At 39.2% G+C, this 25,799-nt stretch overlaps 1 protein-coding gene across 5 annotated transcripts in view; it reads right to left on the reverse strand.

Moving 5' to 3' along the window:
• Positions 1 to 234: 234 nt before the first annotated feature.
• GALK2 (galactokinase 2) overlaps positions 235 to 25,799 on the reverse strand; it is a 44,349-nt gene continuing 18,784 nt past the window's right edge. For 3 of the 5 annotated variants that reach the window (XM_008925426.3, XM_018069787.1, XM_018069786.1), the window contains exons 5-9: positions 23,437 to 23,535; positions 20,581 to 20,733; positions 15,323 to 15,533; positions 7,515 to 7,716; positions 267 to 718 (exon numbers count right to left, since the gene is read on the reverse strand). In XM_008925426.3, the coding sequence (XP_008923674.1) occupies positions 511 to 718; positions 7,515 to 7,716; positions 15,323 to 15,533; positions 20,581 to 20,733; positions 23,437 to 23,535 (873 nt within the window). In that variant the 3' untranslated portion in view covers positions 267 to 510. Of the gene's footprint in view, positions 719 to 7,514; positions 7,717 to 15,322; positions 15,534 to 20,580; positions 20,734 to 23,436; positions 23,536 to 25,799 lie in introns of all 5 variants that reach the window. The other 2 variants (XM_018069784.1, XM_018069785.1) reach the window with 2 other exon arrangements.

Below are 25,799 nucleotides of genomic sequence, written 5' to 3' on the forward strand. Positions count from 1 at the left end.
TGATTATCTTATTTGTGGAGACTATAAAACTTCTAATGCTTAGCAAGGTCCTTCCAATTTTTTGAATGCTTCAGTTTAATCTTCCTTTTTTACAAAACACTCTAAACAAAACAATGTCCAGCACTTGAAGAGGAAAAGCACTGAACAGCCCTGCTAACCCTGCAAGGTCCCTCCCTGTACTGAGACAGCTCATTGCTCCACAGCCTCTGTTTAATGGAGTACAGGGAAGAGAGAGCCACTGTAACACAGTATCATCTTTATTTCAATTTCAGTTTTCTGTCAATACATTTTAGTAAATCAACGTTTATACTGAAATATATATTTAGTATGGAAAAAAATAAGACTTTTATAATCAAAGAGTTTTCTTTTAATTAGTTCTTCAGAAATACATTTTGATAATAGCAACTGCTCATTACAATACAAACCAGAAGAGGCGTTCATTTACTGTGGCATGGGAAGTACTGCCAGTTCCAAATGCTCCACATAGTTTCTTTAAAATTTTTACGTTCTTTAGGCCTCAACAAAAACCAAAGCTCCTCTTCCAGGTTTGGTAGCAAACAGACTGTTATTCTCCCCTGCTAACCTTTGGCCATCCGTTTGGTAATAAGATTTTTTTACATTTTTTAGGAACATGCTCAGCTTGTCAGTAGGCACCATTGACACAGTGCAGCCACCCCATCCAGCTCCAGTCAGACGTGACCCGATGGCCCCGAATTGCCTAAAAAAAAAAAAAAACCCAAGAAAAATCATGTAAAATAAACCAAAAAGGGGTGCTTTGTCATATATAAAGTGCATACAGAAAACTAAGATGTGTTTTGAGTATTCATGTCATCTGATTTTTCTGAGGTTCACTTGGTTGTATGCAACACTACAGCAATTTGCAGTTACCATTGTGGTCCAAAAAAAAAGTGCTGACGCTTTAAACTGCAATATAGTAATTTCTGTCAGTTCCAAAAGTCACCCTGTTTTGTAATGCTCCAGCATCAGCTGTTTTAAGGATCACAGCGCAGCTGAGATGAAGAAAGCAGGAGAAGAAAGGAACTGTGTTAGCAACATTCATAAGACATCAGAAGTGAAAACAGGAATACATGACAAAAATAACAAAAGAGGGTTCATAAACTAATTGCACAGGATGTAGGCATGCAAGCCATTTTCTAATGTGGCAAAGACAAATAGCTCTATTCTTCCAGGACAGATCTAAAACATGCTGAAGATTCACAGGCTTCTGCAGGACTGCTGAGCGTGGCAGTCAAGAAAAGGAGAATTCAGAAACACTCAAAAAGCCATACAGAGTCACTGCACTCTGTGTAAATAAACTCACCTAAACATCTGTTTCTGCTGAATGGACAGTCAGGAATCTCTCTTTAGGGAAACCTCATGAACTTAAGAGACTGCCAGCAGTAGAGGTAAAGTAAGAACTTCGTCCCAAAAGAAAAAAATGCTCTTAATGAGGAGGGTGAATAGAAAGAACAATGACAAATAATGACATCCAAAATATAAACCATTCCCAGCCTCAAGATACTGGCCTGCTAGAAATGTCCTACAGCAAATCCCATGCCATTACACTGCAAGATTCAGATGCCATCCCATTAGAATTTAGTAGAATTATTTTCATTAGTTTGCTTACCTGTGCTCCTGATCTTTACTTAGATTCAGAAAAAGTAGGAAAATACCATGTAATAAATGTCTTTGGGGCTTTTCTAACCTAGTCAGAACAGAACCAGTCAGATTTAGAAAACTCATCTGAAATCTCATTTTCGTGGGAGATCTAATCTGATTTGCAAACAAATACTTTTGATGTGTTTCCAACAGCCAGGCATGGAGAGATTTATCAGCCCCAGAGTGTGTCAGAGGGAGAGGCAGCGTCATGTGAGCAGTGTTGGAAAAGGACAGCTCATTCGGAGCTGTTGTAATTTTTCATGTGTGTATTTTATGTTAAATGAATCTGGTGTAGTGCTGGGTTAGTAGAGGTTTAGGTCATATTTCAAGCAAGTACTTACATATGTGTTTGATTCTAAACACACAACTCTTGAACAGAAACACTTTCTTCAGTGTGTCTGTGTGGTGCCACCCTTCATATTGACTCGATTTTATGTTCATTCTGCATTTCCTGTTGGTGTTCTATTTTACTTATTGTTATTCCTGTAAGCCACTCATTCTCTGATGCAATTTAGTAGTTTTTAGTCCATGGAGCAACCTCCTAAAATGAGCAGGATCCAATCCAGTCTCAGTTGCAATCAATAAGGTAATTCCCATCGACTTCATAAGGCCCAATCCACGTTTCAGAGTCTGCTAAATCAACTGTCTGTACTCATTTGGTCTGTTACCTCAGTCAGAACTTTGCATTTTTGATGGTGTCTGGCTTTTATTTTGGTAGGCAACTGAAATCCCTTCAGAATTGTTCTGAACCTTTTATTGATTTCGTAATTCTCTGTGGTCATGCTCATGCCTCATTTTTACTGAGTCATTTTAAAATACTTAGTTGAAATAAAGCATAATGTAGACAGAAAATATGCCTGTTGCAGAGCTGAAGTCACTGTGTTTCAAAATACTGCGGCTTAACAGTGTCAAATGTGGTGATATGATCAGACACTTGGGGTTTTCTGCTGAGGAACTTGATGGGCAGTGCTGTAACATCTGAAACCTGGGTACCTTATATTACAGGGATTCAGAAGTGAGCACCTAATTCTGCTCTGCAAGAGATGTGGTGTCTGGTGGGTATTAAGATCCAACACGAGAAAGGTGTCTTTGGGACAGGTCTGAAACCATCTTGTTCGAGTTCTAATCAGTTCAGTGCCGAGCCAGGCCCCTCTGGTACAGTGGCATTCCTGGCCAGACACTCTCTTCTGGTGCACTGGCATCCAAATCACGCCTTTTGGAAGAGGAGTCTGAGCAGACAATTCTGTGGATGGGGAGCTCTCCCAGGCACTGGGCCCTGGGACTTCATGTGTGGGAAGTACCCTGTGCACTGCCTGGGCTGTGCTGCAGCGCCAGGACAAGGAATACTGGGAGAGGTAATGGAGTATCTGGAGCCCCGTGCTGGGGGCACTCAGCTCCCAGTCCCAGGTTCTGGCCTTTGCTTCCTCAAGAGTTTATATATCTTTGTCCAGTTCTCACTGGATAAAAAGAGAATTATCTTATAGGGGTGTGAGCGAGAGTAAAAACATGAGTACTGCAGCAAAGGAGAGAAGAATAAAAGAAGAAGAATAAAAATGGAAGTCCCATAGTTTGGTATATGGAAATGATAGGAAAGACATTGCAGTAGTTTAATTTTAAAAATAATTGTGCTGTTAAGAAGTGAAAATTTGAAATACTCAAAATTATGAACTAGTTTTTCAGAAAGCATAGATGAGATGATGAGATTTAAATATATAAATGGAGAGGATTATACTTATTTTGCTTTGTAGCTTAGTTTGCATTTGAATACCAACTTTAAGCCTTTCTGGCCTTGTGAAAGGGCTACAACTTTTTGTTGAATTTTCAAGTTGTGCCATGACTGCAGGCTTTGCAGGTTTAAGAAAATCATCTTTGGTAATGGTAAGAGTCTTGATAAAACACAGAATTGTCTTGGCCACCATAATGCACCTGGATGTAATGTACAAACTGTATCCTTTAAAAGTGATCCGAGCTGTCTGTCAGGCAGTGGGCATGGCTGGGAATGCAAGAATTATCAGGATTTTTAGCAACAGAAGATGGAGAATAAGAAAGTTATGGGCAACACTAAGGACTCAGAGAGATTTCCAAGAGGACCTAACATATTCATGAGCTCACATCCAATTTTTTGTCCCTTAATTGTTTGGTAAATCTGCTGTGCTACCTACTTTAAAAGACTAACAGGTAAAACAACTATTAAGAGCATGAGGTAGGTTAGAGAAAAGTACAAGTCTTCTGTCTTTGCAAAACGAAAAGAAAAACCTGACCAACTAGTGGTTACAGTTTTCAGCACTACAAACCACAGCAAGTATGGATCCCTTTCTTTCTTGGCAGAGGTTGTGCAGTAAAACATAAAGATCTAGGCAAAACAGAAAACATCTGGATATGCAGATTATTCTTCACAGTTTAAACCTTGTAAGGAGAGAGCAGCAGTAGACTCAGGCAATTCTGTGGAATGTATTTTTGGAAAAGCTTTTTAAAGCTACAGGGCAGCTGTATATCGTCGTAAGTAAAGAATGTAATTTATGTAGTTCCTGGCCATTTCTATAATCACATCAGCCAAGTTTTCCTAGAGTGACTAGTGATTTTATGTCCCTTAGCTTCTTTAGTGTACAACTTGAGAAAAGTTAAGATTTTTTTTCCAAAAAATTGAGTGCTGGCTTAAGCTGCATTCATCTGGAATAGCTATACACTTTTAAAAATCTAATTACTGAATCAGAAAAAGATTTAATATTAAACTTCTAGAGAAGAAAGATACAGTTCTTAGGAAATACTCTTGATGGGACAAAACTGTAAAGAATAACAAACAAACAATTTCCTTGTTTCTGTTCAAAGACTGTAATAAAAAAACCCAGATTAAATAATTTTAATATACCAATCAGACAACATTTCACATAAATGACACTCCACTGTGGTGCTTAGCTCTGCCCATCATACTGCTGTGGGCTCTTCTGCTGGTAAATTAGAAATCTGATGTAATGAGGGCACACACATCACTTTTTTCCTCTACTATTTGTATTTTGCTCCCTGGAATTGGAAGTTTAATTTAATTTAGAAAAATCATAACTGCTCCTTTCCTTTGGGTTCTGTGGCTGTGGGTGTGCTACCTCCTGCAAGCCAGTGCCCCCATGCCCAGGCTGGCTGGGGCAGCAGCTGTCTCGCCATGAAAGCACAGAGCTCAGCAGAAATGGGAAACAGTTTCCATGCCGATGCTGAGCTTTGCACTGGCACAGGCTGTCCCTGCCAGCCCTGCTGGGTCACTGCAGTGTAGCTCAGGTAACCTCATACAGGGCACACCTTGCCAGTTTATGCCTGGCCTATTTTCCCCTGCGTGGGACAGGACAGTCTTCTCCCAGCATTTCTGAGAACAGGCCCGTTCAGAAGGATCCAAGGTGGGCACCCAAGTGAGGACACTTAAAATGGCTCAGCAGTCATTGGGTGCTACTGATGAGTTCTCAGCACTGGGTAGTTACTGCACCTAAAAACAATGCAGATGTTAAGTTTGAAGGCTCTTCCCCTGTCAGAGGTGTCTCAGAACAGGCAGTGCCGACGCCTTGCATGGGATCAAGACTTTGTTACCCAAGATTTTTGAGCACAGTTTCTGTGTTCAGCTGATTCTGGAGATAGTTGTCCCTTCTCACACATGGATCAGCAGTTTCCTTTGAGCAGCTGGGATAACCCTGGTGGAATTGCCCCGCTGAGTGACTGTCACAGCTTATTGTGTGATGTGATCACTATGTGACACAATAAACTGAACACAGCCCACGAGAAGGATCAAGAATTGTTCTGCTCAATTACTATCAGTCTGTCCAATGGCTATCAGGCTTCTCTGTGTTTTATCACAAAACAGCATGTGTATCCCATATAAAAAGTAATCTCTCAATGTCCAGAAGTCTTCTGTTCAATTTTTAAGTTTGTAGCTTTCTGCCTCAGAGGCCATTCCATCATGTCTGCAAAGGAAATCAAACTAACCTAAATAATCATCTGTATTGTACTCTATTGATTTATACCTGGTAAAAGAGTATTGCAACTTAAAAAATCCATATGAGTATAGAAGTAAAAAAGCATATGGTAAATTGCATGGTTTTAAAATTCATATTTTCATTCTAAGCCAGATGAATTACTTAGTTAATAAAAGAAAAAGCCAGTTGCTGGTAAAGACACATTTCTGTAATCTTCATTTATAGGTGGTATTAATTTTGGGGGGAGGGAGGGTTCTAGCTTCAAATTGAAACAGTTTATTTTCTTCAGAACTGGAAGATGTAGAGAAAGGATGGGATATTTGCCTCTAAAAGACAGTGAAACAACATTTCTTGACATGAGGCCTGCAAACACTTATGTCACCCTGCATTTCCCTTCTGGGAGGGCAGTAATGCTCTGGCTTAGGGCAGAGTTTCCCAAACTAAGCAGATCCTTCTCCAAGGAGAAGTAGGAACAATAACAGAGGAGCAGAATACGAAGGTGACATCACCAGGAGATATGATGGGAATGCAGGAAGCAGCAGGGACAGGGTGGCTGGGGCAGAGGCAGGAATGGAGTAGTGGTGGGAGCACTCAGGTGGGCAACTGTCTATTCCCTCAAGTCACTGTTAAAATGATCACCAACCACTGAATTCCTTCTGTAGGCACTGAATTTAGATCAAAGTCAGCATAAGATGTCTGTCTCATGATTATAAATGTACCAGAAAAATGAAAATTAGGAGGGACTGAAATGTGTACATTGTTTCATGCTGACCTTGTGGTAGGGATGAAATACTGTGTAGAATGTGAGTACTTAAGTACTTGTTTTTACTTTCTGTATTGATACATGGTTGTACCACATCTGATCCTCCCCTGTAGCAGAGTCATGAAAACAACAGCCTGCTGCCACAGCAACCTTGTGTGGAGGAGAAGGGACAAAATGACACTCAGGGAACGTGCTTTGGAGTTGGGAGGGCTTGTTTCATCATGGCCAAACTGAGGAAGGGATCCAACCTAAGAGAATGATGTTAGAGCAAAGATGGAGAGTAAATAATATGTGGAAAGCTCAGACACAGTGCAGAGAGAAGCAGTGTCAGCTCTTGTAACAGTTAACACACATCTTTTGAATAGTGAAATGCTGTCCAACCTATCTGATACGCTAGACAATATATTTTTAATTTTAAAAAATGCAAATAGCATTTCACTACATTTCATTATGATTTCAAGGCAACCTAAGATTGTAGAACAGCTTGCTTATGCCCTGCCACTCCCTTGGTGGCAGTACTGAAATAGTTAAGAAACAAAAAGAGGGCAGATTTAGATTAGATATTGGAAAGAAATTCTTTTCTGTGAGAGTGGTGAGACACTGGCACAGGTTGCCCAGAGAAGTTGTGGATGTCCCATCCCTGGAAGTGTTCAAGGCCAGGTTGGATGGGTCTAGTGAAAGGTGTCCCTACCTGTGGCAGGGGGTTGGAACTAGGTAATCTTTAAGATCCCTTCCAACCCAAACCATTCTATGATGCTATAACTCTAAGAAATACAGAAGAAGTAAAAGAGTTCAAATAGAACAAGTAAAATAATGTTTTAAGAAAATGAGTTATGACTTCTTCTACAACTTAAAAAGGAATAGCCAAGAGTCTAACGTAACACTTGTGACGATGAGTCAGTCCAAAAGCAAGATCTGTAATAAAGCCATAAACTGAAGCTTTCATCTGAAAGTATTACACAGATGTCAGCAGGGAAACAATTGACCATGTAATGTCCCTGCAGGAGATTAATTTTGTAATAAGAGACAAGAATACTTTCATTTTAAGATTGCAATAGCCAACCATGTCATATTTTCTCATCAATTCAAACACTATTCTCAGCAGACGATTCCTCTTCCTTGTGGTCAGAACTTACAGGCAGATGTCGACCAGCCGATCCAGTTCGGGACAGCTGCACTCGTACATCTCCCTGCAGCTGATATGGCTCTGGTTCATTAATTCTCCCAGCAGCTGGAGTGCATTGGCAGGTGCTTTGCTGCATATCTTCTGAAATTCCAGCACTCTGGCAGCTTCACTGTACACGTGCTTTGCACGCTGGTATAACTTAAAGGTGGAGACTAAACAAAAGGAAAACTGCGTTACTATCCACTACAAAAGGAACATGCAAAAACATAGAATTGTATTTTTTAGTAATTCATATTTTGTGTTAGAACTTTCTAGGCTAAAAGTCTTCTTCAAAAGCTCACATCTTCTTTAAAAGCCCTAATAAAAATAGTGTTCACAGAAGCAAGGCACAAGTTCAAGGGTTGGCAGCGACAGCCTTAGGGCATTAATCTACAGCTTTCAGGTTTTCAAAGCCCAGCAGAAAGGAGGCAGGAGAACACCTGGAGGGTCCCCTGTGCCCTGCAGGCAGCTGTCAGCCAGCACCTGCTGGCCCAGGGCCTGGTGTGTGGCTGCTCCAGGCCAAATCTGCAGCATTATGGAACTGTGTGGACAGACCTTTGCTTGAGAGAAAAACACCACAAAAACCACAACACACTTTTTTTTTTTTTAAACAGTAACAAAAATGCTCTTTCCCTATTTTGTGATGCACAGGTAACAGAGCCCTTTCAAATATTTTCCCAATGATACAGGCTTACCCTGACTGTAAATAATACTGGATTAAAGTACAGCGAAGAGCACAGGTGCTTTCACTTTGGTTTTCAGGGTTTATTTTTGGTGTATGTTACTTGCCAGAGTGTTAGTGTTGCCTGTGTGGATGAGATGTCAAGCCCAGACAGGTACTGCTTGGTACTGACCTACTAAGATCAAAGACTAGTGCAAGGATTTTGGCTAAAATTTTTCTGCTGGGCCATAAAAAAGCCATTCCTCTGGGAAGGGCTGGGGGGTGCCCAAACCTGTGTGGCCATCAGGGTAGAGACCTTCATCAAGCCTGAATAATGGGGCATAAAAAGGAAGGAGATGGCTTTGGCTAAAGGCTCTGCAAGCCACTCATATTTACAGGAGGGTTTGGTTTGCAACTAATATCTGAGAATTGATCTGCCTTTCCCAAGCTCATGCTGTAGTTCATTGTTTTCCTCTCCCAATATAGTTCTGTTTGCTTTAATACCATGGCTACTATTAAGGAAGTATTGTTCACCAAAAGCATGCATGACATAATTTAATTTATGATTAAATTGGTTTTCTTGAGCTGTTTGGGTGGTAAATATTAAATAAGTGGACTTTAACCTCTATGTGGAGCACCTACTGTTTCATCATAGCACACCCTTGTTAGAGCACCTCAGAACATCCCTCGTTTTCTTTCTACATGTAAATTCTCCTTTAGAGCGAGGTTTCTCTCCTCATTTCAGCTCCTGGTCTCTCTTACTTTCAAAAATGGCTGATGAAACACTCAAATAGAAGTAAAAGGAGAAGAGAGACAAGCCCTGTATTTAAAATAGAACTTGCTGTCTAACCCAGACACACAGAGTTCCTACTTGGCTGTTCTGTGGAGACGGCAAACTTCTGGAACCACTTCTGACACTTTCAGCAATCTACGTTTGCAACTATGTGTAGAAATCTTCTTTAAAAGACTGGAAATAAAATTATGTCCAGTATGAAGTTTCTCATATGTACACTCCAGGCTGCAACCCTTACAGACTAAAACTTCATCAGCACCTCTATAATCCCTTTTTTATTTCTCCAGAGGATTTCACAACTATAAATGCTAAAAATACAGTGCTGAGAAAGACACAAGTAGTCTAAAATGAGAGAGAAACATTGAACATAGCAGTCTTCTGCTACTGCTGATATTGCTTCTGCTCCTATTTATTTTGTAATTCAATACAGCCTGCTACTGAGAAACCCTGTGCTGCTTGTGTTTTGAACAAGACTTCTGAATGCATTTCAAACTAGGACAGAAATGAGAAAATTTAGTGCCCCCCAGAAACATGGACTTGAGAGTATCACACAGGAAGAGCATATTTTGGTTTCCGATTTTATTGCTGCTGGAGTTAGTTGCACTGTGTTTTGCAGAGTGGTGCCTCGGTATTTTTGAATGTTGAAGAAAGGCAGCTTGGCCTATTTTTAAGGATGGTTTCTCTTTAAATATTCTTTTCTTATAAGCCATTGTTTTAGAGCAAGGAGCTTTCTAAATGTGCATTCGTTTAGGGAATATCTAAAGTTGCGTGAGAGATTGCCATAGCTCACACTCTCTTGTAAATCACCATTGAACAGTAGTAACCCAAAGAATGAACTGAAAACATGTCTGGTTTCAATTGTCAGGCAACAGACTTGCCAAAGGCTGTGATTGATTCGGAGACCACCCTTTGGTAGAGCAATGCTCTACTGGCCAGATTACCTTCAAAATCTCTGGGGTTGTGTTGTGCTCGTCACGTTAGGAATTGGCAACCGGGATGGGCGCTCGGGCTCGTGGCGGCCGGCCAGGCCTGAGCCGTGTCCTCGACAGCGCCGGCTCCCCGGAGAGCCTCCCAGGGCAGGGGGGAATGTGCTACCTTGACACTGCTCCCTCTCCATGGGAACACTGCCCTTCTGACAGCTCCAGGCTGAGAAAGAGTGGCTGGCTGTTCTTTGCAGACTCCTTTGTGGACATTTACCCAGTTAGTAGTGGTTAAAGGCTGGGATCCTTACGTTGCCTGTTGGTCAGTTATAGGCAGCATTTTATTTCAAAATAATCATGTTTGTGTTTAAAAAAATTTTTTATAGCTTGCTTTTCCTCTCTGACAGTGTACTTTTCAGACAAAATTATCTTCAGGGCAGCAAACACCTCTGTACTCTTTAAGTCTTATTCTAAAGTAATGAAATGATTCATGTATTTTGAGCTTTCAACACCAAATGCCTCTGATAATACAGAAATTCTCTTCTGTCTCTTCTGTTTGGATGGGTAGTCCACCCAACCATCTCTATCTAATGGAAGATAGCAGAGCACACACGGTGTTTCCAAAAATTGCATCTATATTGGAATCTCCTTGCCATATCGCAGCCAGTGTATTAGCTCCTCATAAAGTCTGAATGAATAGGACGTGTCAGAGAACTATGGAGGCTGTGATTTTAGAAGAAACTAATCGGAATCTGTGTGCTTCACGGGGTCACATTTTTTGACAATTACAAAGGACTGATTTCTTAAGCCATACTCTGCCACTGTTAAAAGAAACAAAACCAGAGGGCCCTCTCCTGCTTAGTTTATATCTGAGCTAGGGCTGGAGTGCTCTGAAAGAGGAAAAGCTGAAGCCCTCAAAGAAACCCCTGCAGTGTTGCACAGGACTGGGTTATATGGTCTCACCCTCTGTGGTGCTTAAAGGAGAGCAAAAAAGCAAATTCTTAAAAGCATGTGGATTCTTAAATCAATTACAATGTCTGGAAATTATGTAATAAAACTGAAAATGTAAATATACTTTCCTAATCCAGCAAACTATAATAAAAGGCCTGGTTTCTCCCACTTCAACTTATTTACAAGTTCTCTGAACCTCAGGTTTGCTCCTTTGCAGGGGATTTCTGTCATGTCACCCAAATAGATTCAATTTCCTTACAAACCACCAAATGCCCTTAAAAGAAAAGTGCCGTTTTTCAGGGCACCAATAGCTCACACTGCAGCAAGAACCTTCCAAGTTCCTAAGACCCAGCAGAATAATGTTAATGAAAGTTTATCCAAAATCCCTATAAAATACCTAGATAAACAAAAATCTGGGCTATTAGTCCCAAATAATTGTGGGTTAACTAAATATAACGGAAATGTTTACTGTGGATTTTCAACTGTATGGTCATATTTTTAATTTTAGCTTTACAAAAACTGTGCAAACCTGTCCCCTCCATCTACAGGGATTTTTTTTTCTTTATAAGTAAACCTTGTGGCTTCTCAGCAATTCATATTATTTGTTACAACTTCAACTTCAGCAGATTCCTTTCTTTAGAGGCTTCCTGTACAATTCTGTCTGACCTTTAGCTAAAGACCAACCTCTTCAGGCTATATATTTTTTTTCTAGTTGCTTTGGCAGCTTCCTAAGATACGTTTCACTGTAGATTAATGAGCTGCACATGGCTGATGGGACTGTTAGAGATTTACAACCGGAAAAACTCACCGATGCAAAATCATGTAGGGGACAGTTTCTCCCACCACTCCTCCCATGGAATAGGACCCTTCTCTGTTAGACATCCTGCTGATTGAACATGATGAGGGTGAAGGTTTCTGGCTCAGAATGTATATAAAAAAATGCTGCCAGATGGCTTTAATTTGAGCCAGATTGTGAACCCCCTACTTGAAGTGGGGAACAGTTACTCTGCTGGGACTGCTCAAGTAACTGTTTGCAATCTGGTTTTCTGAAAATAAACCAGGGGACGAGTCAGCACTGGATTCAGTGACCCATTTAGCAGACACCTGTTTCAAGATTATGATAACCACTGGTTTTTCAGTGATTTTTCATCCAGAGGAATGCTGGCTTTAACAAGGCTTTTGCAACTAACCTTGTTGACTGTTCAGTGCCTGTACCTCACCTCTGGCACACCCCAAAGACCTGAATCCTCCGGGTATGGAATTGGCCTGGAGCAGCCACCTCTCTGTTTTTGTGGAAGGGAATGGTATGTTCCCAAATCTTTCCATGATATGGATCAGGCCAAGGCTGAAGTAGGCACCTGGACCCTTAAGCTGGGAAGTGCTCTTAGGTGTACCAGTTTGGAGGTAACTTCTGTTCATGTAGGACATCTCCTGGTGCACAGACAGAGCCGCCTCCCAGAGCACCCGGGACCCCCTTCACCTACACCTGTCTGTGCAGGGAACATGGAAACTGTTCTGCACTGAGATCACCATCAATACCCATGAAAGGCTATTCAAGCACCACTCACTGAGCTGCAGCACAGACTTAGAATTCTCTTTCCAGGGGAAAAACTGGAGTTAAACAGCCAAATCCACATAGCAAATGGATGCCTGCTCCTCCAATGGCGATTTCATTCCCGGGTTTAAATGTCAAAATTAGACTGCAATTTTATACATAAAAAGGAAAAATGAATTTGAAAATACCTCATTTAAGAAGAAAAAAACATTTCATGGTTAAAGGAATACACTGTTTTACAGGAAAATATCCTTTTGTGGTGAAGCTTATAAATACTTAATGTCCCACAATCACCACACACTACAAGTTCTGTGAAGCACTCAAGTCCAAGCCAAAGTTATGGCACAGTGCACCTTAAAAAGTAATAAATATTATTTTTCTAGAGATGTTCAGAAGCCACAAGTGCAATCCATGTGTAAACATTTGCAAGGGAGCTTTAAACTCGGGATTTTGAGTTGGCCAAGGAACAACTGTAAGAAGTTTAGAGAGGCTTTATAAACCCTCTGTGCTTCTCCAAACGTGGGGAACAAGTGGGCTGTACAGTGGGGAACTGCAGAAATCTTAGAGTACTTGCCTATAAAAGGGATGCAAAGTTGCTGTGTGCTTCCAGACCTGGCCTGGGACTTGCCCAAAGCCTGTCCATACCATTTGCCTTTGAGATAGAGTTTCTCTCTGGTCATCATTATATCCTGATAAAACTTTGTTACTGTCACTGAAGAAGTAGCGGAGGGAAAGCTGGACTTAAGGCTAAAATAATACTTAAACATGAGATACAATGCCAGCAAAAAAACAGTATTTGTAATGATAACTAGATATTATTCAAAGCCCAGATAATGTAACTGGGCTTTGAATAATAGAAAAAATTAAAACTACTGACAATATCTATTCAGCCACAGAAAAAACTCAGAATGCAATAAATTATATAAACGGAAATTTGCACGTAAATAATTTACCTTTAGCATTATAATATTTTATCAAAAAAGTTGATAGAATGTATACAAAGAAAGAAAGATATCCTAAATGTTATGGTTTGTTCTTCATGTTGAACAAAGAAGTTCAACAATGCTGAAATTCTCTGCAGAGGTTACTGATTGCATGGTATGTTTTCTCTCACATGAAGAAGCCAGGCATTGTCATTAAAATAAGAGTGGGAAAGCAGAGGGGAAATAAGAAAAGTATTTTAATCAAACAGCCTGCGCTTCTCCAAAGCCAGTGTAACACGTAATCCATGTACTGTGTAAAAAAAAACAAACTCTGGATTTAGATTCTTTCTTTCTGTGTCTGTCTTGTTTCTTCTTTGCATATGTTTTACAGAAATCTGTTATTTCATTTTATATTGTACATGCAAAGACGCTTTCAGCGTAACCCTTTTTAATTGGTCTTATCAAATGAAATCGTGGTCATGCAAGTTTAAGAGATTCTGTTCAGCAAACATCTGCAAGTGGTATTCAGAGCTAGAGTATAAAATTTCCTTTGAGTTTCTTCTGTAGCTTTTATGTCTCAATTTTTTATCCAGACTTTGTTTTTTGAAAAAAATCAAGATAACCTGTATAAACAACTCGATTCTACAGAACTGTAGAATTTTGTTTTACAAAGCAGGTATAAGGAGTATAAACATCTGTAAGTGAATAGTCTTGTATTGCTTGGTGAAGGGGAGAGTACGGAGACAGCGTAAGAGATTTACAACCCTGGAGTTTCCCATGACAATGTTGCAGAGTGCAGGTACCTGGTTCAGTATATTCCTCGTGTACAGACAGCACAGAGTTATCAAAACTCTTTCTATGGAGATAAAGAGCTGGATTAAGATATCCTAGTCCATCCTGGTACCCTCTGGCAGTGTAATTAGACAGTAAAAGTTTCATACTGCCTGATAGCATTGGGGTGCAAAACAGGTTATAGATTCAGGACCTGGTCCTTGGTCAACATATAAAACCTACAGTCACTCTAGATAGATGGATTATTTAAATATGTGTCAGTATAGATAGCTGTATTATGGATTTATATACATCAAATGTATACATTCCTGAAAGCAGTCTTGGCAAGGACTGGCAAGGATATAAGTCAGCTACAAAAAAATAGAGCTATTAAGGCTACAGAATGGAAACAAGGAAGAAGGATTCTGTGTAGTTCTTAAAGAAAGATCCTGATCTCAATTGGAAACCTGTTATGATTGCAAATGAATTATTTAATAAATTCTTTATTAGTCATTATTATTAGCGACCTTTCCAGGATCCATTCCGTGTGTGACAATGATCATGACTGTATGGTATAATCATAAACAATAATACAAGGGAAATACTTTAAAGAGTAAATTGTTCACCTCCACCAACATTTTCCTAAAAGAAAAAGAAATATTGATAGTGACAGAAACTTCTTTCTCAGGAGAGACCCAGATGATTTGCTGCCCAGTGAATTTTTAGGAAGTGACCAGGTATTTATCAGTTCAAAAACGGAAACACAAGCCCATCTGTGCTGGTCTTTAACACCAGTTAAATGAGAGCAAACAGGCTTCATTTTAATGACTCTGTAACCATCCAAAATGTTCAGTTTTGTTGTACTTACTGCCTAAAAAGGAAGCCTAGTTTAGACTTTTCCCTTGAAAACAACCTGGGTTATTTAGAAATGACTCAAACAGCATAGGCTAATCTAAAATACTAAGGGATCTGCTATTTCCATCGTTTTAGAAACAGTTCAATCAAAATCAAAGTTTTGCTCTATTTTTTCAGTCACAAATTAGAATGAAAATATCAATTGATGATGATATCAATTCTTTCAGTTGCTAACCAAGATTCTGGGTGAGTACTCTGGCAAGACTTCCACCTGCACTATTATTAATGCATAACCTTTTTATATAATACAAACATTGTACAGTAAAGCCCACCATTTCATATATGCTTACCATCTTGAATGTTTTGACTAAGGATCTGAGAGTGGAGCTCCTCCAGGCTAATTCCCAGGCATTTACAAATTTCCTCAGTGCTGTAAGGCTCAGGATGTAATACCTCCTCGACAATGGTCAGCATTTCCTCTAGGCTAACTCCTAGCTTGGTTTGCACATCATGGAGCCTCAGCATTTTTTTCCAGTCCAAGCCTTTTGACTTTGAGAGAAGCTGAAATTAAACAAACAAACAAACAAACAAACAGAAAATATTGTACTTTCCTGTTTTGAACAATTAATTATCTGTAAATACCTTTAGGGCCCATTTTCTCTTCTCATTTCTTAATTGGGAACCATCAGAAACTTTCTATCAGTATGCAGCAGGCAATCATATTTATTTATAAAAGGTCTGTGAATGACAGCTATTCTTCCCTCAATCAGATACTGTCTGTAAAAATCCTACTGGCATTATTTGTGTGGAATCAAATAAATGATTTATCCTTTTCCATGAGCTTTGTTACTTCAAGCACTTACTTACCTTTTACAATCCCATCTGGACAACTGCTTGTAAAAATGCTGTGATATTGTAACACTAACATCCTTAAAAAGTCTATTTCTATACCATTAGCATTCAGTCTAACATTTAAATCTCAGTTTGACCTTTCCAATATGCTCCTGGAATTTTCTGATGAACATTGAGGTTGTCATTAAAACCCTTGCTCATAATAGCCTTAAAAATATGAAAGTGATCATAAGATTTGTTTGGAGAATAACTGTAACCTTTCTCAATCTCTAGAGTTTAAGGTACATTTTAAGTACCTTCTTTTAATATTCAATTTAAAGGGACTTTTGAGCCTTTACAGGAACATTACGATGTGTCGGTCAGAATCTGTTCCATTCCTACATGGTTGCTGTGAGGTTAATTAGTTATAGATGCATCTGCTTTCCTCATTGCTGGCAATGATATCGTGCTCTGTGGATCTTTGTGATGTTTTGGCAATTGACAGTAGTTACTTCAACACCAGAATCCTGAAAGGCAATATGCCAAACAGGCTTTTCCCTGGAAAGTTGTTGTATGTGTTGATGCTCTCACGTGCCTAATGAAAATGGTTGAGCAAAGCAGCTTTCCTCACAAGGGGAAATATTTTTGATGTTATGAATTATGGAAGAATATTAAGTGGTCGCTCTGGGATCCTACTGACATATCAGCTTTAATTTCAACAGATTGCTGCAAAGCGAGACACAGATTAGCAGGGACACACCACTGTCGTTTTACTGTGTTCATAAGCACATGGTTCATCTCCAGTTCTGCACCATTTAAATTGAGATTAAAATTTCCAAGTATGCCAGATCAGGCTGTATGTTTGCAAAGACTTTAAACCAGTGCAGCAAGATCAGAGAGTGAAATCCTTTTTCCAGGTTCAAACCTCTCATCAACGGGGCCAAGATTTCACCCAGTGTGTTTTGTTACTCTTTTCAATAAGCGCTGGTTTTGAGCGAGATTTGTTTTGAAATCATTTGTGTCTCGATTCAGCAAAGCCACTTAACTTCCTGGTTAAAAAAGTCATGGGATTTACATACATGTCTGAAATGTATTTGCTTTGTTCTGTGCAAAGTTACAGCATGAAATTTAGGCAGAAGATCCACTGCCCAACTATCTGGCGTAGATTCTCGCTCTTCTCCAACAGTGCCTTTGCAGAGGCTCCTCCAGTTTTGCTTTATTACAGTATCTAAAAATTAACTACTTTTGGTGCCATCTAGTGACTTGCTGAGATTTATGTGAGGCTCAGCAGAGCAGAACAAACAAAATCCAATCAAAATCCTAATCATATAACCCTGTCGCCATTTAAACATGATTTTCTCTGTTCAATGGTAGGGAAAGAAGCAGTACTGTTTAGTGGCTAATGCAGAAATCAGGGAGAGAAATTTTCTTGTAAAAGAGTGATTAAGTCACTTCTGGTCTCTTTTTCAAAGGCCTTGAGTACCTAGAACTCCACAGCCTTTATTTAACTTTATTTTAGCTTACTTACTGGTAAGTTAGAATAACAATTATTGCTTCATTTTACTTAAATATTTTTTATGGTGGTGCACCTTTGTGTCATGTTTTTAGATCTGCTCCAAGGTGCTAAATGAATGGAAATGTTTTTGCTTGTGCTTTAATCCTAATAGTCAGCATCCCCTAGACTTTACTACCAGAAATTAAACAGAACTAGGAATTTATAAACAATACTGTTCTATAAGGCAACGAAAATTTTCCTACTTCCTTTTTGAATAAATAATCCCCTGCAGAAATATACCACATGCATTGTCACATCTGTTCCCATTTCTGTACTTCAAGGGAGATGCTGTATTTCAGGTGAGCCAACTAGGCTGGGGTTTTACAGGTCAAATGTTCCAAATGGAAACCGACCCTGTTGGGCCATTGGGCACAGCTTTGCTGGAAAGGTCTGTCCTGATTCCAGCAAAGCTTCTATTCTAACAGCACTGGGAAAAATGTTATGGGCAAACAGAAATGGTTTTTGAAAACAGTCTAGCTGCAGCAGCTCATATTGTAATGGACACAGAACAGAAAAGGGGAAAAAGAATCCCATCTCTTTAATGTACAAAAGTAATCCCAATACTGCTTCCACAGTTGGATATTTTCTTCATGATCTCTGACTAGATGGATTAAATATGTGGACATCATGCAGCTGGCTCTTAACTGCCAGGATATAGCATCTGTGGGCTTTATTGTCCTTTATTGTTCAACAGGCACACTGGAGCACTGTAAGTAACTGAGAGGAAAACATACTTGGTAAACGATGGGACAAATATAAATAAAAGAAAGTCTGACTAGGAATAAGTCCAGAAATACTTCTGTAGCAACATCACTTTCTTACACATTACATTTCTACAGTGCCATCTGAGCATCTTTCCACATTTAACAACCACTAGTTGGTGAACTCTATGGCATTCCAATTGCAGACATTCTTGGCACAGGCTCCAGCTGAGAGTGGAGGGAACCACACACAGCGAGCGGGGCCGAGCGCGGCGCTCCCCGACGCTCCTGCAGCACCCACCGGGTGAGCCTTCGCAAGGATGAGGTACAAGGTAATTGTCTTTGGAATTGTGAGTGCTCTGCAGAACTTAAGTGTCTTTAAACATACAGAGTGCAAGAAAGCACTCAGAGGCTGCTACAAGAATAGAGAAAGGGATGAAAAAAAGAACTGAGAACAAGAATGACTCTCCAGAAGGGAAGGAAAAGGAACAGAATCTAAGAAAGATAATTCTGGGAGGATGATCAAGAGTTCACTTGGTGTAGGACAGACTGATATCAAAATGTTTTACATTAATGCCAAAAGGAATATATTGTGTTGGCATCTTTACTTACATAGAGCTTTCTGCAAGCAGTATGAAATTCTAGAATTACCTAAAGCAGAAAGGGGGAAAAAAGCCTATCCTAAGGCACTTACAACGAGAATTTCTTTTAAAGCATTATTCTAAGGCCCAGCATGTTATTTCATAGTTCCATTAGCTTAATGGTGCTTAAAAGACTTCCCTGTTTCCACTTACATACCTGCCCTCCTTCACCCCACTGTGACCTCTTCCTAAAGACACTCTTTTCCTGGCTCAACGTGTTTTTATAGTGTGTTCAACTTTCCATCTGGGTAGCATATGTTTAAAAACAGACAGGTGTATGTTGTTAGTCTCCTTACAATCAAGCATCTGCTAAAAGTACCTTTTTAGAGATTGCATCATAGCTGACAGGAATGTTAAAAAAAAAAGATCTTTCCTTACTACCTTTTTAGTTTACTGCACGAGACTAATAATTTAAAGCACTTTAGAAAGCTGTGATTCAGGTCACAAAATCTGGTATATGGAACAATACTTCAAAAGCTCTTACAGCTTAATGCACTCATTGTTGCACTTTGCCTTTTAGAATAGATCATCTGTGAAGGCTCTCTATTTCTTATGCAAAAAAACAAATTTCCAAAAGAAGCTCTTCCTAAAAACCACATATTTAGTGAAGTAGCTATCCTAAATTAGAAGTCTATCAGACTTATCTGATAGATAGTCTATCAGACTATCTATCTTATACCAGAACTATCATATAGGCAGGTCCTTATATTTGTTTTCTCAGTGGCATAAGAATCTTTTTATTAACTTCAGTGACAACAGCTTTAACTATGGTCATTGGTGCTATTAGTTTTACCTCATCTTATATACAACTGAAATGCAGCTATTTTTTTTATACTTGAGTTTATAGCCCATTGAAAAAGTCATCTGAGGTTTAGCTTCCCTCCTCGAAAAATATCTCAGCACATTATTTTATAATACATTTTGTCAGTATCTGATCATGTCTTCTACTATTTTTTTAGCACTAACTAAAACATAAAAGAAATTACTGTTTTATAGAATCATGATGCCAACAGATGTTCAAAGCACTTCTGAATATTCATCAGATATTGGCCAAATGTTTTGTGGCAAGGAATTCCATGCTGGTTTTCAAAACTTTCTTCTAGACTTTGTCACCCAAATTCTGTTCTTTCACACAGCACTCTATGGTGGGAATAACTCCAGTGAATCTTTATGCTTACTCCTCATTTCCTCTAATCAAAGAAAAATGCACTGTCTTCCCATAAAAAACTCAAATTATGCCCTACATCTACATATTCCTGAATGTAACAAATCCAGAATTGAAGCAGAATTTAGATTTTTTCTATACAATTTCCATACATTTTAGAGATAATGTCAAGCTGTAAACTGGCAGTACAATGTAATGTTGGGGTTTGATTCAAGCCTCTTTTTTAACTTTACACTGACATACATGCTGCTATTCAGCATTTCCAATATTACTTCCAGGCCTCCAACTAGTAGCTTTGATGTTCTCTAAATCCTAGAAAATACACTGCTGTTGCCATATATACATATAAACATGTGACCATACTGATTGCTTTCCATTATTTGTCATTATGCAACTTTAATTAGAAACAGTCTATCTTATTAAGTGAGAATATTTTTTTCTGAAAAATAGACTTATTTCCTCCACTGAAATATAATACAAAATAAATTTAATAGAACTAAATCACATAATCTTCTATATAAGGACACAATCCTTGGACTTCCATTAAGCTCAGCAGGAGTTCTGCTCCTGCAGATGGAGGTGTCTGGTTCTGGAAAGAAAAATTATACTTAAAGTAGCACCTAACCAGGTGTTAAAGACACAACTGGTCAGCAGTGGAAAAAAGCACATATTTAGATGAAGGTTTCATTAGAGTTTGACATAAGCCATGCCTTACCTTTGTAGCCAGCCGACACTCCATTACCCTAATATTGTAATGAGAAGTTGCTGCTTTATTCATTTCAACACAACTGTTTGCAATAACAAACGCTGCTCCACTTGGAAGTCTAACATCAGTTGCCCTCAGTGGATTGAACTCTATCAACTTGGCCTATTGAAAGAAAAATGAATGGTTACTTTTAATTTACTACTAGCTAACAGAGCACTTAGTTCTATAAATCAAATGCAAATTTGCATGTTTTTTCTCTTGAAAATCCAGAGACAGTTAAGGAAAGAAAGCTGACATGAAACAGTGAGAAAAGAGGTTTAACCTCATTGGTCAAGTTACACATACATTTCAAACCTTTCCCTGTAGCTGGATTTTAAAATGTTTCCATTAAGTCTTTGGGTTTTTTCAGCATTTCACAGAACCCCACCCAACCTATTTTTCTTGCCTGTTTAAGACAACAGTTTTTCTTTGATCTACAGAAAAGTAGCAGGCCTGGCTGAAGCTAATGTGCCTGCTACTAAAACAAGGGGCTTTGCATTCCCTGCCCCTTCATCAATGTCCATCTCCCCCTCAGTCTTCTGATTTTCCACTACATCAAGATTAGTTCACTGAGGTACAGGATAGTACCAACATTTTAGGACTCACTGGAGACACTGATCATGGTACACATGGACAATCAGAGAAGTTAAAACTACGTATAAAAATGTAGTTACTGCCTCCTTTCTGACATAAGAGACTGCCTTGCCTCACAGATGCTTACATAGGCTGCGTAAGATGTTCCCAACATTTGTGACCTTTTCATGGAACAAGCTAGGCATCCATTAATTAAATAATTCAGGATGTAATGTAATCAAGAGATTAAATTCACATCTGGTTTTTCATTGGGATAAGTTGTAAATCATGTGCCCTGCTTTGGCTTCTTAGAATAGACTGTAACTCTGCAAGCAGGGACGCCTTACTGGCTTTGGCATTGTTCACCCCCAGAGAGTTCCTTGAGCAGCTCGAGTGCTAAATAAACAATGACAAATCTGCTTGTACATTATGTACAGCATGTGTGTTACTCCCTGCCACTGAGATTCTGGACCACACCACAGAGTCACTATCAAGACAGACAGACTTGCTTACATTTAAATATACCCTTTAAGAACTGCTGCATTAGATCAGAATGTACCCCTAAGCTGGTCTAGTGTCCTGATTCCAACAGTAGCCATAAATGGCTATTTAGGGGGAATTAAAAATAGGATATACACAAAACAATCTTTTTTGGGGGTATATTTTTCTAGCTTCCCATAAGCAAAGATTACAGTGGTTATTCTTACACTGGAAGAAACATCCAACTATTATGTTTAATAGCTACAAATAGGCTAATACTCTAATAGTGTATCCAAGAAGGTCTTTTTTGAACCCTTTTAAAACTTCTGCCTTCCACAATGTACGGTATTTCTCAATTTAACAATGAATGTTTTGGAAAAAAAACCCCAAACTTCCTTGTTTGTTTTTAACAAGCTGCTTGCTAATGTCATTGTGTTTCTATTAGTTCTTCAGTTATGAAAAGCATTGCATTGAATTCTCCATTTACCTTCTCTTTACTCATTTAGGGGTTTTACAAAGCTTCAAAGTATCACCCCTCTAAGCTTCTTGTTTTCCAAGCTGAAAAGCTTTAAATTATTCAGTAAGTGCTCATATAAAATAATAGCTTTGATCAACCTCAGTGTCCTTTACTGTACTTTTCTCATTCTAGTATATTTTTTTAAGATGGGAGGCCAGAACTGCATTCGGCTGCAAGTAAACTGAAGCAAGGATATTTTCTGGTTTGTTCACAATTTCTTTTCTAATCTTTTCTAACATTTTCTTTGTCTTTTTGATTACCACCTCTGTATATTAGAAAAGCTTCCACTTACATGGTCATCTGTGTGCATGCCAACAATATATCATCATTGATGTAGCTGTGTTTTTACTGCTAACAGTATAAAAATGTAGGGAAGGTGCAGAGCAAGTGCAGGTGATGTGACACTGAAAACACATGTGTCTCATGATGGCATTGAATGTTTGGTGTAATTCTAGGAAATAGTTTTGTTCTGTGTAAGCTCATCCAAGATATGGCACTAAGGAACAAAAGCTGTAGAGATATAATACCACAATCATAAGGAAAGTAAAAGTTTTTGTGAAAGGCTCCATCAATTTCAATAAAAGTGCTTTGACAGGTTTGAGGTTGAAACAGTCACAGTCCTGTGCATTTTCTTGGACAGGGATGAACTCCACTGCAGATTCCACTGCTAGCACTCAGGCATAACTTGGCAGGTCCTGTTTATCATAGCTAGTCCACCTTCTGTCACCACGTTTAAAACAGCTAAATGCCTTCTACCTCAGAATCCAGCCACAGAATTGTCTGGAATTAGCAAAACTAGTGAAAAAAAGTCTCCATTGTCTTTGCAACTGAACCTGGCAAAACATCCTAGAACTGTTTGGTTATGAGAATTTTCAAGAAAGCATTTTTGTAATAATTATCCCATTTTCACTGAATACAAGGCATGCCGACCATTCAGACTTCATTATATGGGAAACATTCTGAGTTCAGTGATGAATTAGCCAAATAATGTGGAACCTGGTGCTCTTCTAGAGTACATCTTTTCCTTCCTCCTTGCCATTTCTCATTTTCCCCATCTTATTCAAACTTCTCATACTCAATTGTACACAAGTTTATACATTTAATTCCCATTTCATTTGTACACCAGTGGTGCTTATACTGCTTACTGAGGTATGCCAGTTTCTCGTCTTGTCTTTCTGCCAGACACCTGTGAAGGTATTTTTTGTTTCCATAAACCACTATTACAGTGTTAGTTTAGATTACAAATATCCACATACAGTTCCTTCTTCTGCCAGAAAAGAGATTGACTGGTCCATCCCTCCACCTTCTGTGCCAATATAACGTTCGCTCTTTGTGCAAATTTCTGCAAGTTCCACCTGAAAAAATATTAACATGTGAACCTTCAGCCAGGGTTAAGGATGGTACTTTTATTCTGTTTACATCATATGAACTAGTGAGAAAACAAAGGAAATAAGGACAGAATTCTGAAACCACTGTCTCTCACACATCAAGTGGTATAAGCTGGTATCAACCAGGATGCCACATGGCCCCTATTCCCTTTTATTCTGTAGCAAAAGAGAATCAACTATTCAGTCTCCACAAGACCCACCATAGCCAGATGCTTTTAAGAGTATCCTTCTGTCTTCCTCCCACCTTCCTTGTTTACTTCAAACCCTTCCATCTCAATGGCCAGTATTTTGTTATTTAGTTTAATCCACCTACATATGCAACTCAGTAGCTTACAGAAAAATGCCAAGTTGTTACTCTATACTATTTTAATGCACTGACTCCACAATCAGAAATACTCAGAAACCTTTTCTCCCTGTAAATATTCTAATCAGTGGTGCTTGTCATTTCTCCTTGAGATACTGTACTCTGCTTACATTGTTTATCTGAACTAATTCATAGCTATATGTGTTGTGCATTCTTTTGTGACATTTTGGGCATATCTTTGTGCATTCTGATACTTGCAGGTCAGAGGATACTATGGGAGAGTGGAATATCATTGTCATAACTGTCAAAAATAATAATTTACAGTAAAGCTTTCAGCTATCAGGCCAAGTCAAAACAAAACACAAGAGAACCCCTGGAGAATGGTCAAAGAACACAGACTAGTCAAAAAGAAGTGGGTCAAAAGGCAAGTATCCCTGTCCACCTATTATGAACCTGACCTGTTTGTTTTTCTAAGCACAAGGTGACCCCAGGGAAGATGGGAAAAGAACTTTAGAAAAGCCGTTTTCCAGCCTGTTGGCAAAGTCAGATTCAGATTCCACACTAAGGATGTAGCATTACAGGACTGAATCAAGCTAAGCAGCAAGACAGGGACATTAGCCAGCACACAGCTGTAAAAGGCAGCAGACAGAGGCAGTAAATCACCATGCTGAGAGAGGTATGTGCAGGGTGCCTGCCTGCTCGCTCGCTCAAGGCCTGTAATGGCACCACAGACAGAGCTGTAAAATTGGTGCTTAGATGAATGTAATCAGGCTGAACTGTTTGCAAGTGCAGTAACAACCAATTTATTCAGCTCACAATGGCCAATAAGCCTTGGGCTGATAAGCAGAAAGTATCAAAAGAAAATTAACAAAGTTACTCTAAAACTATGCAAAGTGGATCTCTTTGAATCCAACATGGTAAATGACTTCTTACTAGAAAAAGACCATTAATGAGGGAACATTGAAAGTGCAATCACTAAAATTACTCTCCTTTTCTGTGCCGCCTTTCCTTTGTGTATTTTAAAGATGAGCTGAAGTAGAGATAATGTTTTCTTTTCTGGAGATAAAATTTTTCTTGAGAAAGTATAGAAACATCATGCATTTTGATGCGCTTTTTTTTTTAAAAAAAGCCATCTCCCAGGTTCGTCAAAATTCAGTTTTCCTCCCTTGTCCCATGTCCCCTCCAAGAAGTCTCATTTCCAATTTGAACCTCAGACCTCTTTATCCCATGGATGAAAGTTTAACATCCAGTCACCATGTCTCTGCTCCACTCTAAGTTGGAAATTATTCTGAGTGAAATGCTAATGAATGTAATGATGCTTTTTTCCCATTTAATGCTAAAATACTCAACTACAGCTCCACAGAAAAGACCAAATCTCCACACACAGCAGTCTCTAGGTGCTCACTCTATACATGTGAAGGCATGCCTATTTACAAACATGTTGCTGGGCTGTGGGAATGGCTGCATGTTTCAGCCAGTTCTGCTGAACCTGCCGTTCCTCCCTCTGAGAACACAGCAATACCACATCCCTAATTTTTGTTGCCACTGGCAAGAGATATCAGGATATCAGGAGTTCAATATTTCTAACTGGCCAAGAAGACCATGCCAGCTGACAGGTCATGGACAGTAAAACAGGAGCTGTGGCTGTGCAAACCTGGCCTGAAGTACAGCTCCTGGGGTACTCACAATGTATACTGCACTCGTGGGCACAGCTGCCTGAGGTATTACTTCATCTGCAACTGCCAGACAAAGCTTTGGAAAGTCAGAAATTAAGCATTTCACCCTTCACTTAGTCTGGCTGCATCTCTATCTCCACATACGCATCAGCTACCACTTGATTGCTTAAATTGTTTAGACTTTATGAGCCTGGGCTTATTAAATAAATATCAGAAGTCTTGCAGAGGAGGAATGTTAACAATTAGGACAG

This window comes from Manacus vitellinus, unplaced genomic scaffold, assembly GCF_001715985.3.
Source record: "Manacus vitellinus isolate BGI_N305 unplaced genomic scaffold, ASM171598v3 scaffold_16_pilon, whole genome shotgun sequence".
In the NCBI taxonomy this organism is placed as follows: domain Eukaryota; kingdom Metazoa; phylum Chordata; class Aves; order Passeriformes; family Pipridae; genus Manacus; species Manacus vitellinus.